The 24,172-nt window shown below is 42.6% G+C and overlaps 1 protein-coding gene and 1 pseudogene across 5 annotated transcripts in view; one reads left to right on the top strand and one right to left on the bottom strand.

Moving 5' to 3' along the window:
- Positions 1-24,172, bottom strand: part of BCAS1 (brain enriched myelin associated protein 1) — a 77,507-nt gene that overhangs the window by 31,516 nt on the left and 21,819 nt on the right. For 4 of the 5 annotated variants that reach the window (XM_016120828.2, XM_036229258.1, XM_036229259.1 and 1 more), the window contains exons 4-6: positions 22,141-22,712; positions 6,107-6,265; positions 5,101-5,145 (exon numbers count right to left, since the gene is read on the bottom strand). In XM_016120828.2, coding sequence (XP_015976314.2) covers positions 5,101-5,145; positions 6,107-6,265; positions 22,141-22,712 — 776 coding nt within the window. Of the gene's footprint in view, positions 1-2,612; positions 2,748-5,100; positions 5,146-6,106; positions 6,266-22,140; positions 22,713-24,172 lie in introns of all 5 variants that reach the window. The other variant, XM_016120827.2, reaches the window with a different exon arrangement.
- On the top strand, positions 23,371-23,488 carry LOC118610517 (annotated as a pseudogene).

Below are 24,172 nucleotides of genomic sequence, written 5' to 3'. Positions count from 1 at the left end.
ATATATATATACACACATATATATATAGCATAAATAGGTCCTAAATATTGCCTGGGATATAGTTATAGTTACAGTAAAAATTATTTGCTATTTATCTGAAATTTGAATTTAACTGGGCATGCCTGCATTTTATATGGCCACCCTACCTGTGAGAGTCTAACGTATTAGATTTGGAGATTGCCTTTCAAATGACCTTCCTTACCTTCTCCACAATACGCATTCATCTTGTTTTCACATTTGGATGTGGGAGAGGAAAGGTGTTAGTAAGATGCAAACATCACACCAAGAACCAAAAAACAATGAACGTGTGGCAGGTTTATGAATCTCGTGAGCCAGCTGCTAACACTTCGGCTGCCTTACAGCGAGGGTGGGCATCAGGAAAACCTCCGTGCGGAGGGGACGTTTCTGGGCATGGCGGAAAGGTTCTAAAAACAATGCCCTGCCTTGTGTATGTGTCATCATGGCCAATGTTGGAAGCACGTGTGAAAAAATTTGATTCAGAGGCATTGCCTGTGAGGCAGCCAAGAAAAAAGGGTTCGGATTCAGCCAAGGAAAGCTGACACCCTTATTATTTACGACAATTAACTCATTTCGTTTATTAACTCCAGGCTTTTCCACGTCTTTAGACTAAGAAAATTCTCTTTATAGGGAGGAAACCTGAGACGTAGAGAAATAAATCTAGGTATTAGCCAGAATCGATAACCATTGTGTGCGTGTGCTTTTTTTTTTTTTTTTAGAGTAAAACTAGAAGATGATATTTTATCCTTATATTTGCTTGGATTTCTTCTCTGTCCTAGGTTACAATGAAGCCAAAGAGGAGAAGAATCGCACCTCCCACAATCATGCCACAAGGTTCATTGACAGCATCTGTTTTAGGCAGAGGGGTAAGAGCCAACGAGGTCCAAACTGTTGCATAAATGAGAACCAAGAACATATGGGAATTGTCCCCTTACTCTATTTTTGTGTGAAAAGTAGACTGAATGAAACTCAGGGCAAAACCCACAAGTCCTGTGTCTGTATCACAGAACCCCAGAAAGAGACAGATCCTCCCCATCTTCCCTGTAGTTCTAGAATCCTATCCTACCCCAAATGTAACTCAGTGGCAGGACGTGAGGCCAATGATTTGGGGTGCCTTAGGAATATTGAACTCGGGTGGTCCACTTCAGGTGGGGGTGGGGAGAGATTCTGTGCGTGAAATGAACGTCGTAACGAAATGCAGATCCAGGGCTGCGGAGAGTCACGCACTACTTAAACTCTCAAGGCCTCCTGCTCACAGAAGCGCCAAGAGGGAGTTCAGCGAGGTTCCTTTCTATGAGGTCCATGCCATGTTTCACGAGCAGTTATCAAATTGTCTTCCACTACAGTGGTTTCGCTTTTTAATGTTCTCTCTCCCGATTGCAATATCGACCCCTTTCTCTCTTTACAGAACAAAAGAAGCTTGTATGGAAATTGAAGCGTGGCTTCATAACATAATTTGTTTATGCAAATGTAGATTCACCAATGGGAGATTTCTAGGGAGCTTTTATTTGCATTCACAATCCTGGGACTATCACATCCAGCTGGGGAAATCTTTTTAATAAGTTCATTCAACTTAGTGAAGAATGGTTGATATTTTAGACAAATTTCCAAGCATACTGGCCCAAGGCAGGGGTCTTTTTAATTGATGGCTTCAGACAAACACTGGTGTCTTCTTAGAAATTAGAAGAATGTGTTCTCTTCTCCAGAGACATGGAGATAGGACTCTCTCTGCCATTATTCATTGTTTTGTTCTGCACGGGTTTTTATATGGGTTCAGTATAAGCTTAGTTAATACTGGGAATGAATGTAACAGACCACAGAAAGATAAAATTGTTATCTTGAGGTTAGACTAGTATTTCCCAAAGTGTAGAAAGCATACCATTGATGGATTCAGGGATGATTTCACATTGTACAGAGATATGACATTAAATCACAATCAAATAGTGACAATCCTTTTTCTTTTTTAACTCTCATTTCATCCTTCTAAGAATATTCGGGGGGAATCTTGGTCAGCCTCTGGTATATCTTTAACATTTCTCTACTGCTATCTAATTGCCTCTTCATAAAGCTAGAAAAGGCATTAGATTCAGAGCTTAACAAATAGGTAACTAGAATGTAATATATATTTTTTATTAGCCATATTAATAGTTACCTTCCTCTTATGTCGACTCTGATTTTCGATGTAGGATGTAATATTAAAATTTATTTTGAAGATATTAAAGATAATTTTAAGTAGGAAATGGGTTCACTCCAATATAAGAATATCAAGCAAATAATCAAAATATATGACAAAAATGATGAAGGTGGTATGTATATTTTCAACATTTGGGAAACACCGGGTTAGAAGAGTAATTTCAGAACCCTGGTCCACACTAGGAGGAAACTAATCTGAGATGTTTATAACTATAAAGAGCTTTTTAAAAAATTACTGAAATGTGTCACAGAATCATTCACGCCCATTTAAGGATCCCGCCACCCAAGGCTCTGTGTTCACAGAAGCTCAGTTGGGTGGGTGTGGAACCATACATACATCACGTGGTGAAGACCAGGGTTCTTCCCGACTCCCCTGCCCCCTAGTTTGGCAAGATACAGACCTTATGCCTAAAGAATTTCCTAAAGGTGAGCCCTAGCCTGGGGCTATGCAGGGGCTTTTTCTTGGTTCCTTTATTCTGGACCTCGGAGGTCTTCTGCCCAGCTTGTCCATCACACACACTTTCTGTTTTGGATGCCTTGCGGGCAACAGCAGTCACAGCTTAGAACGTTGTTTTTAAACGAAATCCATTTTTTTTTCCAGTTGTTTTAAAGTGCCTTAAAACACTTCGGCAATTAACCGTTGGTATATCACCCCATCCCCCAACTACAAGGCAGCACATGAATGTTTATCTTTTGTAAACTCTCAAAGATGATTTGCTAAGGAGCATTTTCACGGTCCATTTCAAGTACACGTGGATTTTCAACACGGCGACCGATTTAAATCACCCAGATTAACACAAATCCATTTGTAAAGACAATGACAAAACATTCGAACTCTGTCTATATGACACAAAAAAGCCAGGTGAGAAATATAAAACAATCAAAATGATAACACAGTCCCTACTTGATACTTGTAAATACCTAAATGGTATTGCCACATGGGAAAGAAAAAAATACCTGAAGACAAAAGATTTATTTTTGTACCCTGGAGTCAAAGCATATACTGCCGCTGAGTGACTTTAATTCTCAAACTGATCGCCTTTTATTCAATTTTAGAAACTTCGGGGAAGCAAATATTTATTCACTTCATCCACAAAAATTTCAACTGACTTCTAGATGGGCAGATCTCCCAGGCAAAAGAAATTTCTAGTATGAGCCAGTCCACTGAGCCAAAGTAGGGCGAGATTGGAACAGAAATAGCCCGGCCACAGCCATTCAGAATTGTTGACTCAAGTTACAAATGGCAGGGAATTTTGTGAGGAATGCGTAGTGGCTAAAAATTGCCCAGGGCCAAATGGGAAGAGGGACAAACGGTACAGAAGTTTCAAAAGCGTGACTCTAAGAACTTCGGCAGAAAAGATGTTAAACGGTGAAGTATGAGAACCACGTTTGCAGAAAGGGGTCTGTTTGTGGGTATCATGCACGACCCACATTCGCAAAACCCTCCTCTGAGACCTAGCTCCCCCAGCGCTGACCCCTCAGCTCTCTGAGCAATGAGATTTTATCACCTCGGCCCATTCAACTGGGACCACATTCTGGGTGGAGTCCTGATGTATGAGCAGCTGAAGGGCGTGAGAGCATCAGGTCACTTGGGGGGCCGCCCAGCACACCCACCTATTCCGTTATTTATAACCTATTGTGCTGACTATTTGGCCTCAAACAATGCAAAACACAACACCAAAACGAAAAACCACCGGACCCGACCACTCACTGAACTTGACCCTAACTGCCTTGTAGCAAACAAATAATTTATAAGAAAATGCACGTAGATGCCTCAGACATAGGTTTCTTCAATAATAGAGAAAAATGCTAGGGGAACCAATCAACCCGATACAAATGTAATGATGGTGTTCAGTCTTTCTTGCAGTGCGTATGGAAATAAGGAGCCCTGAATAGGGAGCTCTATGTTCAAATATTAGAGATGTGGACGTTGGTTTCAGACTGGTTAGGATTACACGGCTATCACGTAGTAGGACCAGAGCTCAAGAGCAGGTCTTCTGAGACAAATTCCAGGATCCTTTTCACACCTTAGCCCCTTTAAATATGGGTAGCAGGTGCATGAGGCTGGCCAAGCCATTAATTTGGTCCCCACGTCTTTCAAAGCACTTTGAGTTAACGAAAGAAGAACACAAGACACTTATCTGTCAGCAAGTTAAACTTCCCTCACAATTCCTGTGAAACTTAAACTATGTGTTCTACCAGAGGCAATCAGTCTGTCAAGTGTAAAGGGAAACCATCTCTAGAAATCAGTCATTCCAAACAAAACTTAATTTGAAGGGAATTGGCCGAATTTCCAAGATGACAGAGGAGGCATGAGGCTCTCTCTCTAGGGCAGCCTGACTCCTCTACATGTTTCTCCACTTGGCGTGTGTCCACGGGAGACCCTTTCGCTTCATCAAATAATCGCCTTTGAAATGAAGGTTTATTTATTTTTTTTTCAAATTACGTGAAACACAAAGAACATATTTTTAAAAAACCAAAAATACAGCAGCCTTTACTTCTACTTTAAATTGAGTCTTACCTCTTCCTCATTTCCAGGAGCTAATTTTTACTATATTCCCTCGTCTCTCTCTATGCAAGTAAAAAGACTAGGATGACATATAATTATTACTGTTCTGTTCTTATTCTGCATATGAAATTGATTATCGTGACATTATTTAGCCAGCATTGGCAAATGTTTTAAGCTTCCCTCTAACATTTTCACCAAAATACCATTGACATAAATGACACATTTTAAAGACAAGCTAACAGCACGATCGAATTGCTAAATATGGATATGTGTACATATATATACACATGCATAAAAATTCAAGAAACAATGGAGCAGACACAAATCCAAATTCAATTCTCTACATAAACCCAAATATAAACACACTTCAAACTACTTACCGTATCTTCCAGATCTTTTTTCGTTTCAGCTTTGTTAGGTGAAACCTTAAAAATTTGAGAAAAATAAATGTTAAAAATCATAGCTCTTTAGGATGATTTTATTTCATAGATACATAGTTTTTTTTTTTTTTTTTTAGGGTGGCCCAGTTCACTATAAATGTAAAAAATATCTTGAGAAGTCCGTTTAGTACAGTAGAAACTCACAGACTTCTGGTATACTCAGGTATACAAAAGTTAACAAAAAATGAATATTTTATAATGAAATTCTTCAGATCTTATATTCACCAAGAGTTTCGCCACACTCAAAATTGTCTCCTGGAAGGCCACGGACCTTCCGTCAATTCTGCCGCTAACCCAAACAAACGAACAAACCTTTGCTCTTTGTGGCACATTCTATGGTCTTTTTCGGTTTTATCTTTTGAAGTTAGTCTCGGTCTTTGGAAAAGCCCGAACGCACTTGGAGCCACCTGGTTCATGACACGTTCCTTCACCAGCCCCTTTCCGAGTGTCTGGCACGTGCCCGGCCGCGGGCTCTGTGCCGAGGAGTCGGAGATGAACGGGCCGTGCAAGACATGGGTCTTGGCCTCCGTCCAGTTCAAATGGGAGACTTCGATGCAACCAGATAGAAAGTGGCTGCTACGGCTTCATTTGCCACGTGAATGGCAAAGCTGCTTCGATAGGTCGACAGCTAGAGGAGGTGTTGTCCAATCAGCTTTGTGATCAATGACCATTCAATTGCAGTAGAGCTCCGTCAGGACACAGCTCACGTTACACGGTTCGGGCCCACACCGTTCATTTCACAGTTCCCATCTCTGGCGTCGCCCTCACCGAAAGCCTGGGGTGCCGCAATCCCCTTACCAAACATATCTTGTCGCTGTCCTCCAGTGTCCCAGCTGCATCACGACGACATCCATTCAGAACAACGACACTAACGTACGCATTATTCTTAGAATAACAAAACATTTGAGCAATAGAACCGAGGAAAAACACGAAGGTAACTACTCACCAGCGTTTTAAAGAAGCTCATGATGGAGTTATTGTTCTCGGTTATATCTGTCGTCTGGGAGTCCTCCTTTGCACTGTCCAGTTCTTCAGAGTTCCCGGGGATGGAGCAACTCACGGGTGTGACTTCCTGTCCTTCTTCGCCCTTGCCTGCAACTATGTCCTAGGAGCAAAAGAGTTTTTCACAGTTGCAACTTGTTGAATGTAGACTCTCGGAGCAATATTTTTGCTTCCCGTCCCTTTCTCCCTTGCCCCTTCATTCCAGCCATACTTCTTCTGCCCACGGGTCTGTAGAACAACCAGGCGCTTATGAGAGTCGGCCTTCCTCCCCTCCACCCTCTTTCTAACATATTCAGCATTTGCGGTCAGTTGGAGAGACATTGTTTGGAGCCGGAGGGTAACAAACACAGCAGTGCGCGTTGCAAGCCAAACAAAAACCCTTTTCTACCAATTCTGCGAAGAGGGTGTTATAATGCCGGCGGGTCTTCATCTTCGTGGTCTCCTAGGCTAATAATGGTTCGTACGTGGTCCACAGAGATGTGTCCATTAGATTCTCCACAATCTCCACAGTGGTGACACATACCAACTAAATAAAACGCATTTATGTTTTAAGATAATAATGGTTTTGTTAGGATCTGGTTGTTTATCAGTACAAAGAAGGCAGTATAGGGACTGATTTTTCTCCTCTCACTGACCCAGGTGTAGAACGCATTCTGAACCTGTCTCCATTTTCCCACCTCCACTGCCACCTCCCTGGACCAGCCATGGCCATCTCTCCACCTCGTGACTTCAACGTCCCCCTTGCCCTGTCTGCCAGCGCCCTTGGTCCCTTCGAGCCATTCCTTACTCAGCAGACTCCATTCTTCCATTTGTTCCGCTCTCCAAAGACCTTCCTATGATGGCCTGAGGGGTCAGGTCCAAACTCTGATACAGGGTCAGGCACACGTCTCCGTCCCTAACCTCTGCGTGGCACGCTCTCCTTCCCTCCGTTCTCTCTGGTCAGCTTTCTTTGAGTCTCTCAAACACACGCCACAAGCCAGTTTCAACCTCGAGGCTTCGTCTGGAACATTCTTCCCCTCTGTCTGCCCGTAGGTAATTTCCATTCATCACTCGAGTCTTAGGAGTCACCTCTCCCGCCCTCATTATCGTCTCTGCCGTTGTCCCTTGTCCTTTCCCATCTTTGCTATTACATCCTTTTTCTTTACATGCTCAGTATCCGCTCCTTTCCTCATGCTTGCACTGGACTGTAAGCTTGACAAAGGCAGAGGTTACCTTGACTTTGCTCACTGCTTTTTCTCTAGGGCAGGGAGGCCCACGGCAGCCATTCAATAAATATGTACCATTTGACTGCTTAAAAGATGCATGGATGTAAATAAATTTTATACAAGTGGGATGGCGATATCTGTGTCAACTCATTTTTTTTTTTCACATAACAAAATAGCTCAGACATCTTTTCCTCTCCACACAGCTACATCTGCATCATTCTTCATGTCTCAAGCAGTATTCTGTTGTCCGTGTGTAACGTTATTTATTATCTAATATCCTTATTGATGGGCATTTATAGTGATTACGGTTTTACATCTAGGATGTTATAAGCGGTATAAAATGGACACCCCACACTTATATTTTTAATCCACTATGCGTCTCTATATTTCCTTGGGGTAGATTCCCTGAAGTGAAATTTCTGGGTCAAGAAGTAGGCAAATTTTATAACGTCATAAATATCCCTGCAAAAACATGGAAGCTCTCATTAGGAAGGCCCTCTTGGGATCTGAAAAGCTGTTCGGTTCAGTGGTCGGGGTGGCAGGTGATACGCGGAACACCTCCGGGGGCTGTGGGTTCGCAGCGCAGAGCTTGCTCTGGGGGCAGGCAGAGGAGAGAGAGCCGATCTGCCCACTCCCCTCAGATACGAATAAACCAGTAAACGCGACATGTGACCCAGGCGGTGAAGGCTGCAAGGGAGACACTGAAGATGAGGGAACGAAACAGGGTGACCAGGGTGCTGCTGCTTCAGACGGTGGGCCAAGTCCTCTAAGACTGTGTGTGGGAGTGGGGTGCAGGGCAGCATCTATTCTGGGGGGCCCCCTGAGCCCTACGCTGCGTCCGCTGCTCTGAGCCAGTCTGCTCTCACAGGCTGTGGGCTGGAGCCCCAGCGCTCACCGCAGTGGCTGGAAGGGTCTGCGTCTACGCCCCCCTGTGCCCAGACTGGGTGTTTCCTAACGGGAGCGAGAGGCACTGACTCTCCTCTGAGATCCCGGGGCTAAACACACAGAGCACGTTGATCGAAGTTCCTGGGAATGACACGGAATACGGTGACGTCAACTGACAAGGAAACGAGCTGCTAGAACGTCACGTGGCCACGTAGATGGGGAAAGCGAACCGGCCAGGCGGCCTTCTTCGCCCGGGGTGAGCACTCTCACTGGGGGAGACACGGTCTGACAGACTCCAGCCTCCCCCTCTGCCCTGCGGCACCTTGCCCAGCCACGTGAAGATGGGCCCTCCACTTCCACGATCTCGCAGAGGTGGCAATGTCTCAAGACCTGGACAGCTGATGAGGGATGATGAGACCTGCTGGCCCCGTGCAAGCAGGTGGTCTGAGTGAGAGTTTTATTATTTTTTTTCAAATTGAAATCCACAGCTTGGACTTGAACCCTTTCCTGGAAATACATTTTTGTCCTTAGATTGGCTTTAAAAAACAACAACTACAACATAAGATGTCCACTTCCAGGAAGATGGAAAAGACATACTCTTCTTTATTCCTTCACTAAGCGCAATGGAAAATCCCCAACATCCTGTAGGAAGCAAACGCAGAAGACTCTGCAAGGAGGAGAGGAGGAGGCGGACCAGCTGGGGGCCCAGAGGAAAACACGGTGGTAAAGTTCCTGGCTTTTCTTTTTCATCACACATGTCCTAGACTTGGAGCTAAAAAGGCCGGCAACCCGAAAATACCAACAGGTGCCGGGGGGGAAAAAAAAAAAACAAACTTCTCATGAAGCCCGTTTTCCCAACCAAGGGACCCAAAAAGAGCCAGTCTGGCAATATGAAACTTTCAGACAATAACTGCTCTTCTCAGCAAATGCCAACTATGCGAATGTACAATAATTATAAGATTAAAAAGTTCTAAAAAAGCATTATAGGGTGGTGCTGGAAGAGTAAGAATGAATAATTATTAAAAAGTCTGGAATAGATAAATAAAGCAGCATGTGGTATTAACATGGAACATTTATCTATGACCGCATGATGGACTATTTCACAGCCATGAAATGAATTCTTTGGAGAATGTGTCATGAGAAGGAAAAATAACCATGGTAATAATAAAAATGACTAAGCTTTATGTGTCAGGCTCAATGCTAAGCTGGTTAAAAAGATCTAATTTTTACTGACGAATAAATTGATGTGTGAAAGGAATAAATAACTTGCTTTATGGTCATAGAGTGGAGCTTGGATTTGACCCCAGGCCCCAATGATTTCAGAGGAAAGAAGCTTTTTTGAAGCACCGTGTTGCATTGTCTTGATCATCTTCCTTTTTTTTCAGGTGTTTACTCAAATATTATCTTCTCGCCAAAGATTTTCTTCTTTAAATTTCCCTTGTCTCTCTTTTCTTGTTCCCTGGTGTGTGTATGTGTGTAGACTCTCTAAAGAGAGAGAAAGAGAGAGAGTCCATTTTTGTCGCCATCTTCATATGACGCATTTTACACAAAGACATATGGAAATTTAGTGTGTGATAAAGATAATGCCTCAGATCTATCAAAGTGAAGAAGAAATTTTTCATAAAAGATGTAGGACAACAGGGTTACTATCTGGAAAAAAATTAACTTGTCATAATTCAACCTTATAGATAAGAATACTAGAAGAAAACACAGAACAACATTTGATAATTTTGGATTGAGAGGTTTTTTTGTAACTTTGACTCAAAATGCAGAAGTTGTGAAAAGACAGATTGAAAGTGAAGAAATCCAAACGTTGAAGAAAATTTGGTTGGGAGGCTAGGGTAAGAAGCAGGCACTCTCTCAGACATTGCTGATCGGAGTGTAAATTAATTCAGTTTTGACAGAGCGCGGAAATTTTGGCATTATCTACCAACATTTAAAAAAGAATATATTCTTTTACGCAGTAATTTCACGTCTAAGAGTTAATGCCAAACCTCAATCCACACATGTGCGAAATCACAAATACATGAGGTTATTCACTGAAATGAGGCGATACCAAATATCTGGAAGCCAGCCAAATGTCATTAATAGGGTGTGGGTAAATAAATTATGGTACATCCGTTCAGTGGGAGACTACACAAGTGTTACAGATGAGGAAGCTATACAGATATGAAAAGCAGTGTTCACTGACCAAAAAGTACAGAATAGAGCAGAGTGTATGTTATATCATTTTCATGTAAAAAAAAAAAAAAGAGAGAGAAGAACTTATACTTGTATTTGATTTCGAATGCCCAAAGAAACCCTAGAAGGATATATTTAAAAATGCCAACGGCAATGATCTATCAGGGGAGACGACAGGAGACAAGGAAGCCATTTTACATTTTCGCTGTTCTCATCAGGCCTCCAGATCATTCTCGGCAAGCAGAAATTTTAGACAGACACACAGACATTCTCCAGGAAACTTCTTTTAAGCAAACAGGTGTTCACGGTGTCAGGTTGTTTTTCATCCGTGCAGAAGCAGCCTGTATTTTTCCCTTTCTATTAGCTTCAAAGGGCAAACAGACAAGAGCACTAGTCATCACAATTTGTCATGATGAAAAATAATGCCACCTTAGCATAATTTGATTGTCTACAATGAAACCCATATGGGACTTCTGGCACCTTCCTTCAATGACAAACTGGATTCCAGCTCCCTTTAAGCAAAGTCTACATTGTCAAAGTGAAAATGTAAGTTAAGGCAGGACGATCGAGGCTAACAAAGCCTTGTCTGGAATGATTTGTGATGCACGTCACATCATCTAGAGTACCCACGGATCATACATCACTGGTTTCATTTTGAATCTTTGCACCGAGAATCAGTGCCTAGTGTACAGCTGAACACGGGAAAATTTGTCTGAAAAACATTGAACGGTACGAAAACCCATTACTCTGCTCCTTTCCATCTGTTAGAAATTTGAGCCACATGCTGCCTGAAATAAAGAGGAAGGCTGTTTCCTGTCCTACTTGGGTGCCCCAACAGCATACGGGCATCATTTGCCAGGCAACAGTGGTCTCCAGACAATCATTAAGTGTTTACTTTCTCCTTCCGGAAGCGTCATCCTCTGCATAGAGCCATTGTCAAATTTGGGAAGAAAAATGGCATTTGGTTAATTCTCGAAGATAGAATTCCCTTCAGTTTACCTCGAAGGGAAAGCGAATTAATAAATAAGCAGGAAGGAACTCTAAAACCAAAGTCTACAAAAAACATTTTGTGGAACTTGAAAATTTCCTAAACAAATTGGAATTTTTTTTTATTTTTTAAACGTTGCTTTCCTACCAAATTGAAATTCACCTAAGGAGGGTCTATCACTGTAGCTCATTTTGTATTTTCCTTTCCCCACTGTTACTGCCTAGTTTACATCAACCGATAAAAATGCACTCACATCTTTCAACCCCGTGGCGAAAACAGGGAATGAATACCAATAGCGTAAGAAATGCCAATTACGACAGGGCTCCCAAAACTGCCCATGCATATCAAAATTTCTCTTTCTAGCTCCTTATTGCACACTAGCTATAAGTGTGTTTTTAAACGTCCGTGTTATTTCGGACCAAGGAATCGGCACCCACGCTCCGGACTGCACAGTTGAGAATTATTGTAAGCAAAAAAATAACATCTTGTCGAAGCTGTTCCTAGCTGCCTGTTGCCATTACTAAAAAAAAAAATCAGGTTGCCTCAAGCCTCGTAGCACAACCTTGTGGACAAAGCAGGAAATAACCTAGATTGTAGTAGTTTTTTTTTTAACTTAGCTAGGCGGTATGCTGTACTTTCTTTTTTTTTTTTTATTAAAAAGAGAAAATATAGATGAGCAAAGAGTAAAAATATAAAATGCATCCATTATCCCATTACCGAAAGAAACTATAGACAACGATTTGCAGTTTTTCTTTCTGTACTCCTTTGGGTAGAAGGAGGGATACATGTGGGCAGGTGGGTATCACTTTTACTCAAAAAAGATCATTCTGTATATACCATTTTAACACCTGCTCTTCTTGAATAATATTATATCATGACTGTCAATCCACATGTCAATGATTCTATTTCTTTGTCGTCTTTGCTTCTGATGGCCAGTGTCAAGGTGTACCATAATCAGTATCAAAAGTCATCCTATTGGGTCTTTTTGATCTTCCCAGCTTTTTCTCTTGCAAAGCTGGAATTCAAAAAAAAAAAAAAAAACACCAAGTCTTATTTACGCGATTTTGCTTATTTTCTCAATAAATTCCTATATGTCGAATTGTGCAAAAACATGCATGTTTTAGGACTTTAAAATTGTGTACTGCCCAAGTGCCATGCTTGAAACAAGCTTCCTAGTGATCTAGGTAGTCGATTAAGAAATTATCAGAGACTTGGGCAGGCAATCGAAAGAATGTGAACATATTGAAACATGAAATCTAAATTTTCATTGTCTTGTGGCGTATTTTCTCAGAGGGGAATTTGAGCCGCATGACGCAGTTCTAAAAATGTTCCGCCTGCCCATTTTCGCGCCTCTTCTCAGGAAAGAGTCATCATTGTTCTTTTATGTGCTTATCCTAATGGAGTCAAGCTAGGCTGGACCCGTTATCTAGCATGATGCTCTTTGGTGTAAACCGTAAGATCAACACCTGTTTCAATACTCTGCAGACGTAATCTCAGGATGCTACAAACTCCCATCTCAGCAGGAGTCTCACACAGCACCTTTGCACAGTAGAGCCTCATCAATCTATGGTACTGACCGATGCAGAGGTGTTGCACTTATAAGATTAAATGAACCAGTTGTTCATTGCTCCCATCGATGGAGGGTGGGAAGGAATCTATCAAAGAAGGCAATTCGCACTTGCTTCTTATAAATAAGGGGTTTCCATTTTCTCTCTCAGCAACACTTCCACTTGAGGGGTAAGTGAATTTGTCAATTTGATTTCCAATGGCAAGTGAAACATGGGTAGAGAATTAAGCAACAAAATGTTCTTTTCTTGCCTTTTTTTTTTTTTTTTTGGCAGCGGTTGTTACTTTTGGGATATTCCTAAGGACACGCAAATTGGCACACTCTTAAACCAAGGCCACTACGTACGATAGGAAATGGAAAAATTCATTCGCGGAGAGCAAAGAATGATTCTCAGGTTTAGTCACATCAGGACAAAGGGATTTGTGGGAGAGTCTTCTGGTCTGTGACTAGTTCCAACGTGTATTGATAATGACATTCCGCATTTATTAGAGGAAAACTATCCAACATTAAAAAAAAAAAAAGGCTTCAAATTCAAAAGCTAATAAACCATAGCCTAGAATGTGTTTGTTATTTGTTTAACAAACACGTCTCAACAGTGAGAAAACTGTTTTGAATGCCGGCAAAATTAGGCTGCAGACTTTCTAAGAATGGTTTAGCCTTGTGCGGAAAAAGAACAAAATATATCCTTTTCCCTAAATTTTTTGATTAGACCAAATTCCTTCATGATCTTACTCTCTACCCAATTTTCATGATCAGTTTCATCTACACTTTCTATTTCAAAACTGCTTATTTCTTGCATATCCTTTTCTATACCCCAGAACTGTTTGTTAATTTTCTTGTTTATTATTTATAGAATGAAAGTTCCCATGAGGTACCTCATTCCATCCACCCTAGAACCTAAAATCTTTCCCGGCACAAAGAAACCACTTGGATGTTTGTCGAATGAATAAATGAAAGTATTCATGTCTCCTATGTCTTGTCCGACACCTGCCAACAGATGGGCTCTCAGGCTGGATTTACAGCTTATTAATCAGATCGCCACCTAAGTAGCTTCAAATTTTGATAAGTGCTGTGAAGGAAATTAAGTCTCCGTAATGGAAATATTGACTTTCCTCTTAACTCTGCCACAGGAAAAGTACAATGCAAGTGTCATCACGAAGGACAGCTGACAGGGGTGCCCTTCCGGGAGTCGATGTTGGGGTGGAGATTGGGCGAACTGGGGGGTGAGTGCCCCGTCTTCGAGAGCACCCATCACTCACATTCCACGTGGGAGTATAGGACAAAACTTCCTATTTTTCGGAAATGTCTGAAATACAGAGTTGTCTCTATATCTTACGATTTTAAAATATCATTGACATTGTCAATGTAAAAATATTATTCATTGATTATAATATTTAAAACATGGCATAGGTCAGATAAAACCTATCTGTGGTTTGATGCGTCCCACGAGAAGCCATTGCTCGCCTTTGGCCTACGCGCTTGCCTCGGTATTTCTTAGGAGGACGAATGGTTCTTTAAGAGACAGGTAAGCCCAACTAGTTAGACAGCTGATAGTGATCTGAATAATGGCGCCTGAGAAACATTCCGCTAAACACCGGGAAGCAGGCGCGCTTGCTGTATGTAGGTCGGACGTCTCAGAACCTTTAGCAGGCTGGTGTCCATTGGGAATCTTCAAGACACAGTATAAAGTGAGTGGTGTTTTCCCAAACCATTTGATAGTGGAGCCCTGTCCGTAGGCTGATCTCATCGCGCAGATGTTCCACAGCAGTTTGGGAAGTATAAAATATCTCCAAAGGTTCAGAGTGTTCCCTCTGTTTGATCTTACAGGCAGAGTGGCTCAGCATGGGGACCCTGGTGACGAATTCCAGCTCTGTTGCTTTTTAGCCATATAATTTTATGCAAGTTGCTTCACTCCTCTGTGAGTTAGCAAACTCTCATAAAATTAGGGCTGTTATGGTAACCTAGGGAGGAGTGGATCGGATTGGATAATAATACCAAAGGATTGGGTAACATAGAAATTTATTCTGCAGACTCATTGCAAAATGCAGGTCGCTTGATATTCCAACATGATTAGCGCCACTGCATGTAAAAGTCTGACTTAAAAATACCAAATAAAATGTGTAAGTATGATTCTATGTAGTTTATCTAGACATACGTTTTGACGTTTTTTATTTTGAAGTTGTGTTAGGCAGAGCTGGTAACGAGATTGCAATAATACCTTCTAACATTCTTTGGAAAGTCATAGCATGATGTGTACCAGCTTTATTTTTACCAGGTTCATCAGAGAAACATCAGTGCATGCATGCCAGCGTGTGCCAGGCATTGTGAATACCCAGCTGCATAAGAAACTGCCACATCCCCTAGGAGCACTGTCTCTGCATATGAAAAAGGTGATTATGCTAGAATAGAGTTTTTCAAAGTTCGGATTGTGACTATTATTGGATTGGAAAGTAATTTAGTGGGTCGAAACCAGCATTAAACATCAAACAGAATAGAAAATATTAGCTTGCAATACATGCTGTAAGAAGAGTGTTATTTCGTGAATTCTTTGTTTTATGTACGTACATATGTATCAGGTCAAGATGTAACATCTATTTCTTACTTGGGTCATAGTCAAGTTAAAAAGCTCGTGCAATGAATATATGTAAATAAATTATACTGTAGCAGCCTCCGCTAGCTTCATTCACTGAATGACTTCCTGATACGAAGTTGGGTGGAAAAAATGTGTCAGGTTCTTATCTGTGGCACATCATCTCTGCCGGCGGAGCCTGCTTTCCACTGAAGAAATTCCGAGCTCCCCTGCCATGTCAACACGGACGTGGGGCTGTGAAGGTACTGAACCAACCTAAATCGTCCTACCTCTGGAATTCTTGTTACGTCCAAGAAATGCTACGTTCTCTTTATTAACAAAGCTGCTGTTGATTAGTTTTTTTTCCCCTACTTGTAGTCAAAGGCACGCTAAATGATATACTACTCAAACTTCATTGTGCTGGAAGGTCATTTATCTGTTTCCTAAGTCTTTATTTCTAAGTTTCTGACCATTTAGAAAATATTTATTTGGTACAACTACTACCGACGGCCTGCATCATCTTCTATTCTAATAATAGCTCCTTGGGCAGGTAATATCGTCCTTTTGTGGATGAAAACACAAGGTTTTGAAATGACCGAGTGTAATAGGTTTTGGCCACTGATAGATCTTGATCCTGCTGCTATCGGTGATTTAGCTGTGTGGCTTTGAGCAGATGAATGAACTTCTCTGAGCCCTAGTTTCCTCATCTGTTAAATGGCAATGAAAATATCAGCCTTGTTCTGCTGTTATAAGAATCAGAGCAGTTACGGTATGCAAAATGCTTACTACACAGCCTAGGAATAATAAATATTTTAAAAGCGGGGGCAATTATTAAGATTTGACTCTGCCATGAAGCTAGTAAGTGGTAGAATTTGAACTTGTACCCAAGTCACTCAGGCTGCTAACACTTGCATGTCGCCTCTGCGGCTGCGAACACTTCATATCAAACGTTTTTTAGTGCTAAATTCATGAGATTCATAAAAATTGTAGCGGTATAGCTGAAAACTTTGCTTACTCCTTAACTTGCGTCATTTAAGATGGATTTTCCCTTTGTGCTGACAAAGTCTTTGCCGGTTGAGATGGTAATGGCTTTGTGGCCCCAAAGTATTCAAAATAAAATTTAAAAAACACAGATTATAATTCACTTGGCCCTCGAACGTTGGAATTAGGTGATTCTCTTTGTAATTTTTAATTCGAGATTAACTTGGCCTTGCCGATCTTCTACTAACATTTCTGAATAGCACTTCGTCAGATCACCAGCCTCCATTTTGCATAGTTGCAACTTTGTCGCACAAGTTTCAAATACTTGGTTAAACCGTAGCGTTGAGCATGTAAAGTATGGGCTGTGGGGACAGACCATTGTTTCGTAGCTGTGAAACTTACAATAAGTGCCTTGGTTTCTCTGAAGCTTTGACTTCGTCATCTGTAAAATGATAAAAGTATAGGAATTCCCTTGAACGTTTTGATGTTTCAATGAGATGATTTCTTCAAAGTGTTTTTTATCACAGAATCTGACTCAATGTGTAACACACAGAAAACACTAGGGGGATTCGTGTCATCGGAAACCACCAGAAGCGAGGACACCTGGTCAGCTTCATGAACTTGGCCCTCGAAAGTGAGGTAAATTTTTAATAAACACAGAGAGAAAGAGATACAGGCAGAGGAAATCCTGGGAAGCGAACAGCATCTGCGCAGGTCGTATATCAGCCATTTTGACCAGAGAAATTTAAGAGAGTAGTGGAAAATACAGTTGGAAAAATAGAGGGAAGTTTGTAGAGACCATTAAAAGTCAGACTAAGAAACTAGGGCTTGTGGGTATGCAAGGGCGTTTAAATGCAATAGCTTCTAAAATTATTTTATAACTCGATACTTTTTTTTTTTTTAACCCAAATTAGGACTTATGCTTTTGGTTATGTAGCTTTTAAATTAGATTCAGTTGTTCTATCTCTATGAGTTTTGGTTGATGACTCTTGAAGGGAAAAAACAAAAGACTAAAATGTGGCTATAGACAGGGAAAAAACCATGATACTAATAATAGCTCATTGTTTTTTTCTCAAAGTGCAATCTCTCTGTTACAAACTTTACTTGGCATATCTTATTCAATTTTCACAAGCGTGAATAATGTGTAAATGTGCTTATTGCTATTATTAGCCCCATTTTTCAGATGAATACACTGAGGCCCAGAGAGGTTAAGCAAATTGCACAAGGTCACACAGCCAGTAACTGAGAGAGGCAGAGTTGAAACCTAGGCTACTTGACGGTACTGCTTATGTTTTAACCGACTACCTTATATGATGTAGAAAAGGCCTCTGAAGATCTCGATTCTTCGATTCCAATTCTACCACTAAACGGCAGTGGTTGCTCTGAGATGAGGCAACCTGCGCCCTAAACAGGCAGGTGTTTGTTGCTGTTGTTGTTGTTAGGTGTGAATAAAAGAGCTCAGCTTTGGACATAACTGAGGCGGAGATGCTCCGTGGGCATTCAAATGGCGAGGCGCATTGTTCCAGTAGATGTATGCAAGAGGCAGCCCCATGTTTAAGTCTGGACTTCAGGGGTTGATCTAGGTTAGAGATATAAACTTGTGACTTGTCAGCAGGTGGCTCTATTTCAACCCTTGGGACCGGAGAAGCTTTCCAAGGAAGTAAGGACGGTGAGAGAAGACGTCCGAGAACTAAACTCTGGGGATCCCTAGCATTTAGAGGGTAAGATCCGGCAAACAGGATGAAGGCGGAAGGGCCTGGGGACCAAGTGAGGAGGATGCATCAACAAGGAAGGGGACGGTCCACTGTGTCCAATGTGACCGGCAAGTCCAAGAGGATAAGGACCCGGTCATATCTGACCTGGCAGCTGCGGCGAGGGGTGGGGGGAGGTACGACGTCCTAGCAACTTTGACAAGAGCAGCTTTTGTGTAGGACAAAGGGCTGAATGGAGCGCGCTCGGGAGAGCAGAGAGGAGGAGAAAGTGAAAAACGCTGACTATTTTTCTTGATATCTGAAGCCTGAAGGAATTCGCAGATCAACCCACTTATCATAACCTTCCTTTTAAAAGTGAAGTCTCTTACTAAACTACGTGATCTTTAAAGGACTGAGACCGTGATTTATATTTTAAATGGCTTGCACGATTGCAGAATTTAATTAAACTTTTAAAAGAAAAGGAACGTTCCTGTTTAGATCTCACGAATCCATGCCAGCAACTCTTTACACACCTCGTCTTCCCCACACAAAGACAATTCTGAGGTACTGGTTGACGGCAGAAATCTCGTGTTTTGTTTTGTTTTGTTTTTTTGTTTACCAGTAAAGGTCAAATTTTCATTATGTGACTCATTTTTTTCCCCCCGATGAACCTTTAATGCATATCTTATAGCTCTGGTTCAGTTGTTGAGAGAAGAGAAAAATTAAAAAAAAAAAAAAAAATCTTATCCTTGCCAACGCGTTGGTTTGTGTGAATCACACAGCTCAGTGAAACCTTTCAGGCATATAATTTATCTTTTCTTTGGCCTACGTAGTAAAGGCTTCATTTGTTCGTGAATTCTGGCCTTGTTTTAATTATGCTATGCTCTGAATGCAGTTTTATAAGGCACAAAAATAAGATTGTCGTTCCGAAAACACAGAAGATTTGTGTGTTTCCCCCCCCAGAATGAAATGGTGGCATCTCTCTCCCAATTCACAGCTCGGTGGGTTTGTGGCTGGAATTCCAATCCAGTCGGGAGCCCGCTGAGAAACCGGGGGGAAGCGCTTGCGTGGATGGCAAGAAGGGCAGCTGCCACCGCTGAGCCCGAGGCACCATTGACCCTAAGAATTCCGAATCGAGACTTTGGGGGCCATTTATGCATAATGCGCCACTCTCACCAGCAAGGCCATGGATCGGGGATCGGGAAGTTTTATTCCTGTTACGTTCTGAGGGCTGGATTGTCCCATTACACTAATAGAACAATTAACATACATACATATATATATATATATTTATATTTTGCCCCAATTACAGAGCTGTGTAGCCAGAAATCAGATGAGAAACGTTAACAATCAGAAGGCCATTTTCTTTTTCTTTTTTTTTTTTTTGTAAATAATCTTCATAGACATATGTATTTGGCCATTTTTTTTTTTTGTCAATAATCTTCGTAGACATATGTATTCGAATATCCACAAATTCACAGATGAGAGGGGACACGCACGGCTATTTTATAACTTGTTCGTGTGCGACACATAGATATTGCCGAGTGGAGACTCGGCATTTCAAGTTCCAACGACGCCGCCAACGGAAAACAGAAACTGGTCTTGGAACAGGGGCAGGTGCCAATTTCGACAGGGAATCCCAAGGAAGCCAACTTAGGAAGGACGACGAGTCACGGTTTGGGGTCTTCTGAGAGGGTCCTGTGACGAAAACATCGCCCACGGGCTTGACTCTGTGAGATAACTGTCGGTTTCCCCGTATAAGTCCTCATCTGACTGACCCCAATCTCATTTTGAAACTCATTCCACTGAAATTGAGGGGCTCTCCCTAAGAGTCTTCCATAAAAAAAAAAAAAAAAAAAAAGCTAAGTTGATAAAACACAACTTAAATTTTTCTACACTTGTCTTAAAATAGGATCAGACTGAGCGTTTCGGGGTTTCATGGTTAAATACCTGTTAAATACATGGTTATCGGACGCTGAACTGGTTTTCTTAATTAAGGTGGAGATTTGGATGAGTCACTAGACACCTATCCAAAGATGGGCAAACGGCGGTCCTTCATCCTCTTCACGCAAATAACTCGATCCCTCCCTGACTCAGGCAATGGGTGGGCTTTGGCTACCTGTGTAAATAAAACTTGCGACTATTCAATAAGTCACAACCTCAGAATAGCCTTAGGAGCCCATGACCCATAATGAGGACTCAACCAGAGTTTCTCCACTCAGAGTAAAGTGGTACATAGTTTCGCAAATATCCATAAATATCAATGACCATTTTATAGCCCCAAGACAAGCGACTTTCTGCTCCAGGTTTAGGCACTGATGGACCGTTCCCTGGGCCAGCCAGGCTAATTCTCCCGGGCCCGGGGACCCTCTCCAGCCCTTGGTCTCCCTCAGCAGAACACCTGGCACCTGGCATAATGATTGTGGGGTTTTGCACCTCTCCTCTGCGGGAGCGCAAACTCCCTGAGGATGGGGGTGCTCTGTGCTGCCCGCCACGGTGGCCTCGCCTTACCTATGGCTGGCAGTGCCACACTCAGTAAAGACTTGATGCCTGGATGCCTTTGAAGACTTTGAATTATACAGAAAGCCATTCAACTGGCTCCTGAACTGGTTCCTTCGGAGAAGTGGGTGTTCGAAGGGCAGATTTTTGAAACTTTGGAAAGAAAATTTGAAAATCAGTTCTTGGAGTCAACGCTTACAAAAACAGCCAGAATCCTGATGGTAAGAGCCTAAACACATGAGCCAATTTTAACTGTCCAGAATTTTTAGCTGGCGTCTAGTATTTACCATATAATTCTTGACACCACCCTGGATGCATTAAAACCAGAGATTAATGGGATAGTCATTTTCTTTAGGGAAAACAGTGGATGTGCAGTATTTCGAACAGAGCCAGGCAGGTTGTAAAAGCTCAGTAAATGACAGTCAGTGTCGTCATTAGCAACTTTGTAGGATAGTTAGTTGTTATTAAGGTAAATATATTGACAGCCATGATACACAACTATATAATAAAAGACTGGGCTATCTAATTTTTTCCTGGTTCTAACCGCAACTAGAGACTCTCGATTTTATCCTCAAATTTTGAAAAAAATATTTTTATTTAAAAGTCCATTAACTAAGGAAATGAGGGCCTTAAAATACAATGTATTAACTTTTATATCCTTCTTCATTCAAGGAGCTCTATTCTTTGCCTCGAATACAAACACACTCTTTCAAGGTTAAAAGAAAATGCTCTTGTTAAGATCAAAAGAACTTGCCTATTTTTTTTTTTTTTTTGGGCAGCAACTGATTCTGGCAACCTCTATAAAATATATCTAGGTCTTACAAAGGTATTACTCTAGGTTGTTGGAAAGTAATTAGTGCATTCAAAGAGTCTGCTCAGAGCTATAGAAGGTCTTTATTTAAACCCACACGTCAGTGCAAAAGATAGTTAAAGATCAATTCAGGCTATTAAAGGTAAGGCATGAAATGGAGTCCAAAGAAAGCCTGGAAACGCACACCGTATGCGAAACAAACTCCCGAGGCCAGGCGGGGTCCCGAAGTCTTTCAGGACCCATTTTCATTCTGCTAATGCCTTTCTCTCCAGACGCCACTGATCACAGAGGCAACCTGTCCAGCTTCACCTTTGATAAACGGCAGGACAGATTCATCTACATGTTAACTCGCCTCCTCTCGCCTTTCACGCAAAACAGACGCCACAGCTGTTACTGCTCTGCAGCCAGATGCTTCCAGCCCCACCAATGCGGGGAGACACTATGCTACAGCGCACCATTTGTTCTAGAGGGGTCGAGGGCCTGCTAGCTTGTCAGGGTCCCCGTGATCGCAGAGCGAGATGCGTGCCATCGTCTTACCGTGGCCGGGTCCCCCTGAGCTGGCCTGAAGCACGACACGGACTGCGCTTTTTCCGGCACTTACCCCCTCCGCAGGGACATCATCAGACGGCCTCGGCGACCCGGGAATCTCGTCAGCCTGGCGCTGATGCTCCACGCCGTTGGCTTCCTGCTGGCTGTCGACGGGCGCCTCTTCCTGTCCCTTGTCCAGTTTGAAGAGTTTGTCGAAAAAGCTGGAGTCCTTAGGCTTGGAGGGGGCTGCTCCCGCTGATTCAGGGGGCAGAAGTGCTGGTCCCCAAGTGGCAGAGAAGCCTTCGTGTTGGGCCGGGGTCTGGCCCGGGGTTTTATCTGGGTTGTGCCCTGGTGCAGCTGCTGCCGGAAGGGCCATACTGTCACTCGGTTCTTTGTTCCCTGGAGCGTTACTGGAGGTGACACCAAGCTTCACTGATCCAGCGGATGAATCCGTGGCTGAGTCTTCGGTACGCCCTGGTACAGGCCGAGAGAGTGTCAAGAAAAAACGGGATTTAGCAGCTGGTGCCTCGGGTTTGGCCTCTTTCCCAAGATCCTTTCCGTTGGCATTTGTCACAGGGCTCGTCTCCACTGTCTTGAGGGAAGAAGCGGCCACATTATCCTCCTTGACACTCATTCCCAAATCGACTGTAAACACAAACACAAACAGCAGTTATTCAACCGCGCCAGGAAACTCGAGGACGGATAATGGACTCCGAATGCTTTATATACAAAGGCCGTGATGCAGACTGGCGCTCGGCCGCGCTCCAGTCACCCTGCAGGGCACAAGTTGGTCCCCTCCCTGTCCCCTGACCCTGCTCTTCTTGAGAGAGGGGAAGGGAAGGCCAGTTACTGGAAAGCACACACCGGTAGCAACCCCGAGTTCTGGCAACCAAATATGTCTCCGGACATTGCCACCTGCCCCTTGAGAGGTGGAGGGGGAGGCTGTGTGCAAAAATCACTCGTATTTGAGAACCACTGAGTCAGAATGTCTGTTGGAATGCAAGTTACTTATTTTTTCTGTGCTCCACTTGTCTGGTAAAATGAGGCAAACTGTAGAACCAACTACCTCATTCTGTTACGATTACGTGAGTTAATATTCCTAGGACGCATAAACAGTGTCTGAATGTAGTCGGTGCTCAGCGAATGTCATGAACGTTAGCAACTGTCATTAGTCACGAGCGAGGAAACTGGCAGCCAGACAGGTTGGGGACTTCCCACAGCTGCCCAGGAGGTACGGGGCACAGCCTGGTGTGGTCGCTGATGTGTTGAGAACACTGAAAGACTTTAAAAAGTGACACTCAGAGTCTGCGGCCACGCCACCCTGAACGAGCCCGATCCTGTCTGATCTCGAAGCTCAGCAGGGTCGGGCCTGGTTAGTACTTGGATGGGAGACCGCCTAGGAAGACCATGTGCTGTAGGCGTAAAAAATAAAAAAATAAAGGATCGTAAGCTGACAAGCTCCTAGTAATCTGTGAGGTCAACCAAGGGTTGCCTTGCCTAAAAAAAAATAAATTAAATTAAATTTAAAAAAATACTCAGAAAGTCTCCCTTTTGAAGGCTGAAAAGCAGATACCCACACAAGAACGCAGATTAGGGCCAGAAGCAGAGCTTAGCTGGCCGAGACTGAGCTGTGGGTGGGCGCTGCCCCTAGCACCCGCCTTGTTTCGCCTTGACCTCTGCACCGACCTCATTCAATTGCCTTCTTTTCTAGGTCCCCTTTATAAAGTGGTACGAGATTCAGGGAAAAAAAAAAAAAAGATATTCCACTAATGTTGGAATCACAGTTAAAGATCAAGATTTTCTAGGGATAAGCTGTGTGACCTTGCGCAAGTCACTAAGAGTCTCTGAATTTCTTCGTACGTAAAACGGGAATAACGGCAGCTCCGTGCAGGGGCGTTGCTTTGTGTGCAGAACGGTCCTGCCGAGCATCTGGCGTACCACCTTTCCACGGTAGGTGATTAATAATTGAGAGATACCGTGATCATTTTTAAGGTTTCTCCGCTATGCCTTTGTCAATATCACATCCTGCTTTACACAGTGGTAGACAGCTACTTCTAAATATCTGTTTGCAGGAAGACAGAAAGAGAAAGGGAAGACTCTTTCGG

The sequence above is a fragment of the Rousettus aegyptiacus genome, unplaced genomic scaffold, assembly GCF_014176215.1.
Source record: "Rousettus aegyptiacus isolate mRouAeg1 unplaced genomic scaffold, mRouAeg1.p scaffold_m13_p_12, whole genome shotgun sequence".
NCBI lineage: Eukaryota > Metazoa > Chordata > Mammalia > Chiroptera > Pteropodidae > Rousettus > Rousettus aegyptiacus.
This window is presented reverse-complemented; position numbering and strand designations above follow the sequence as displayed.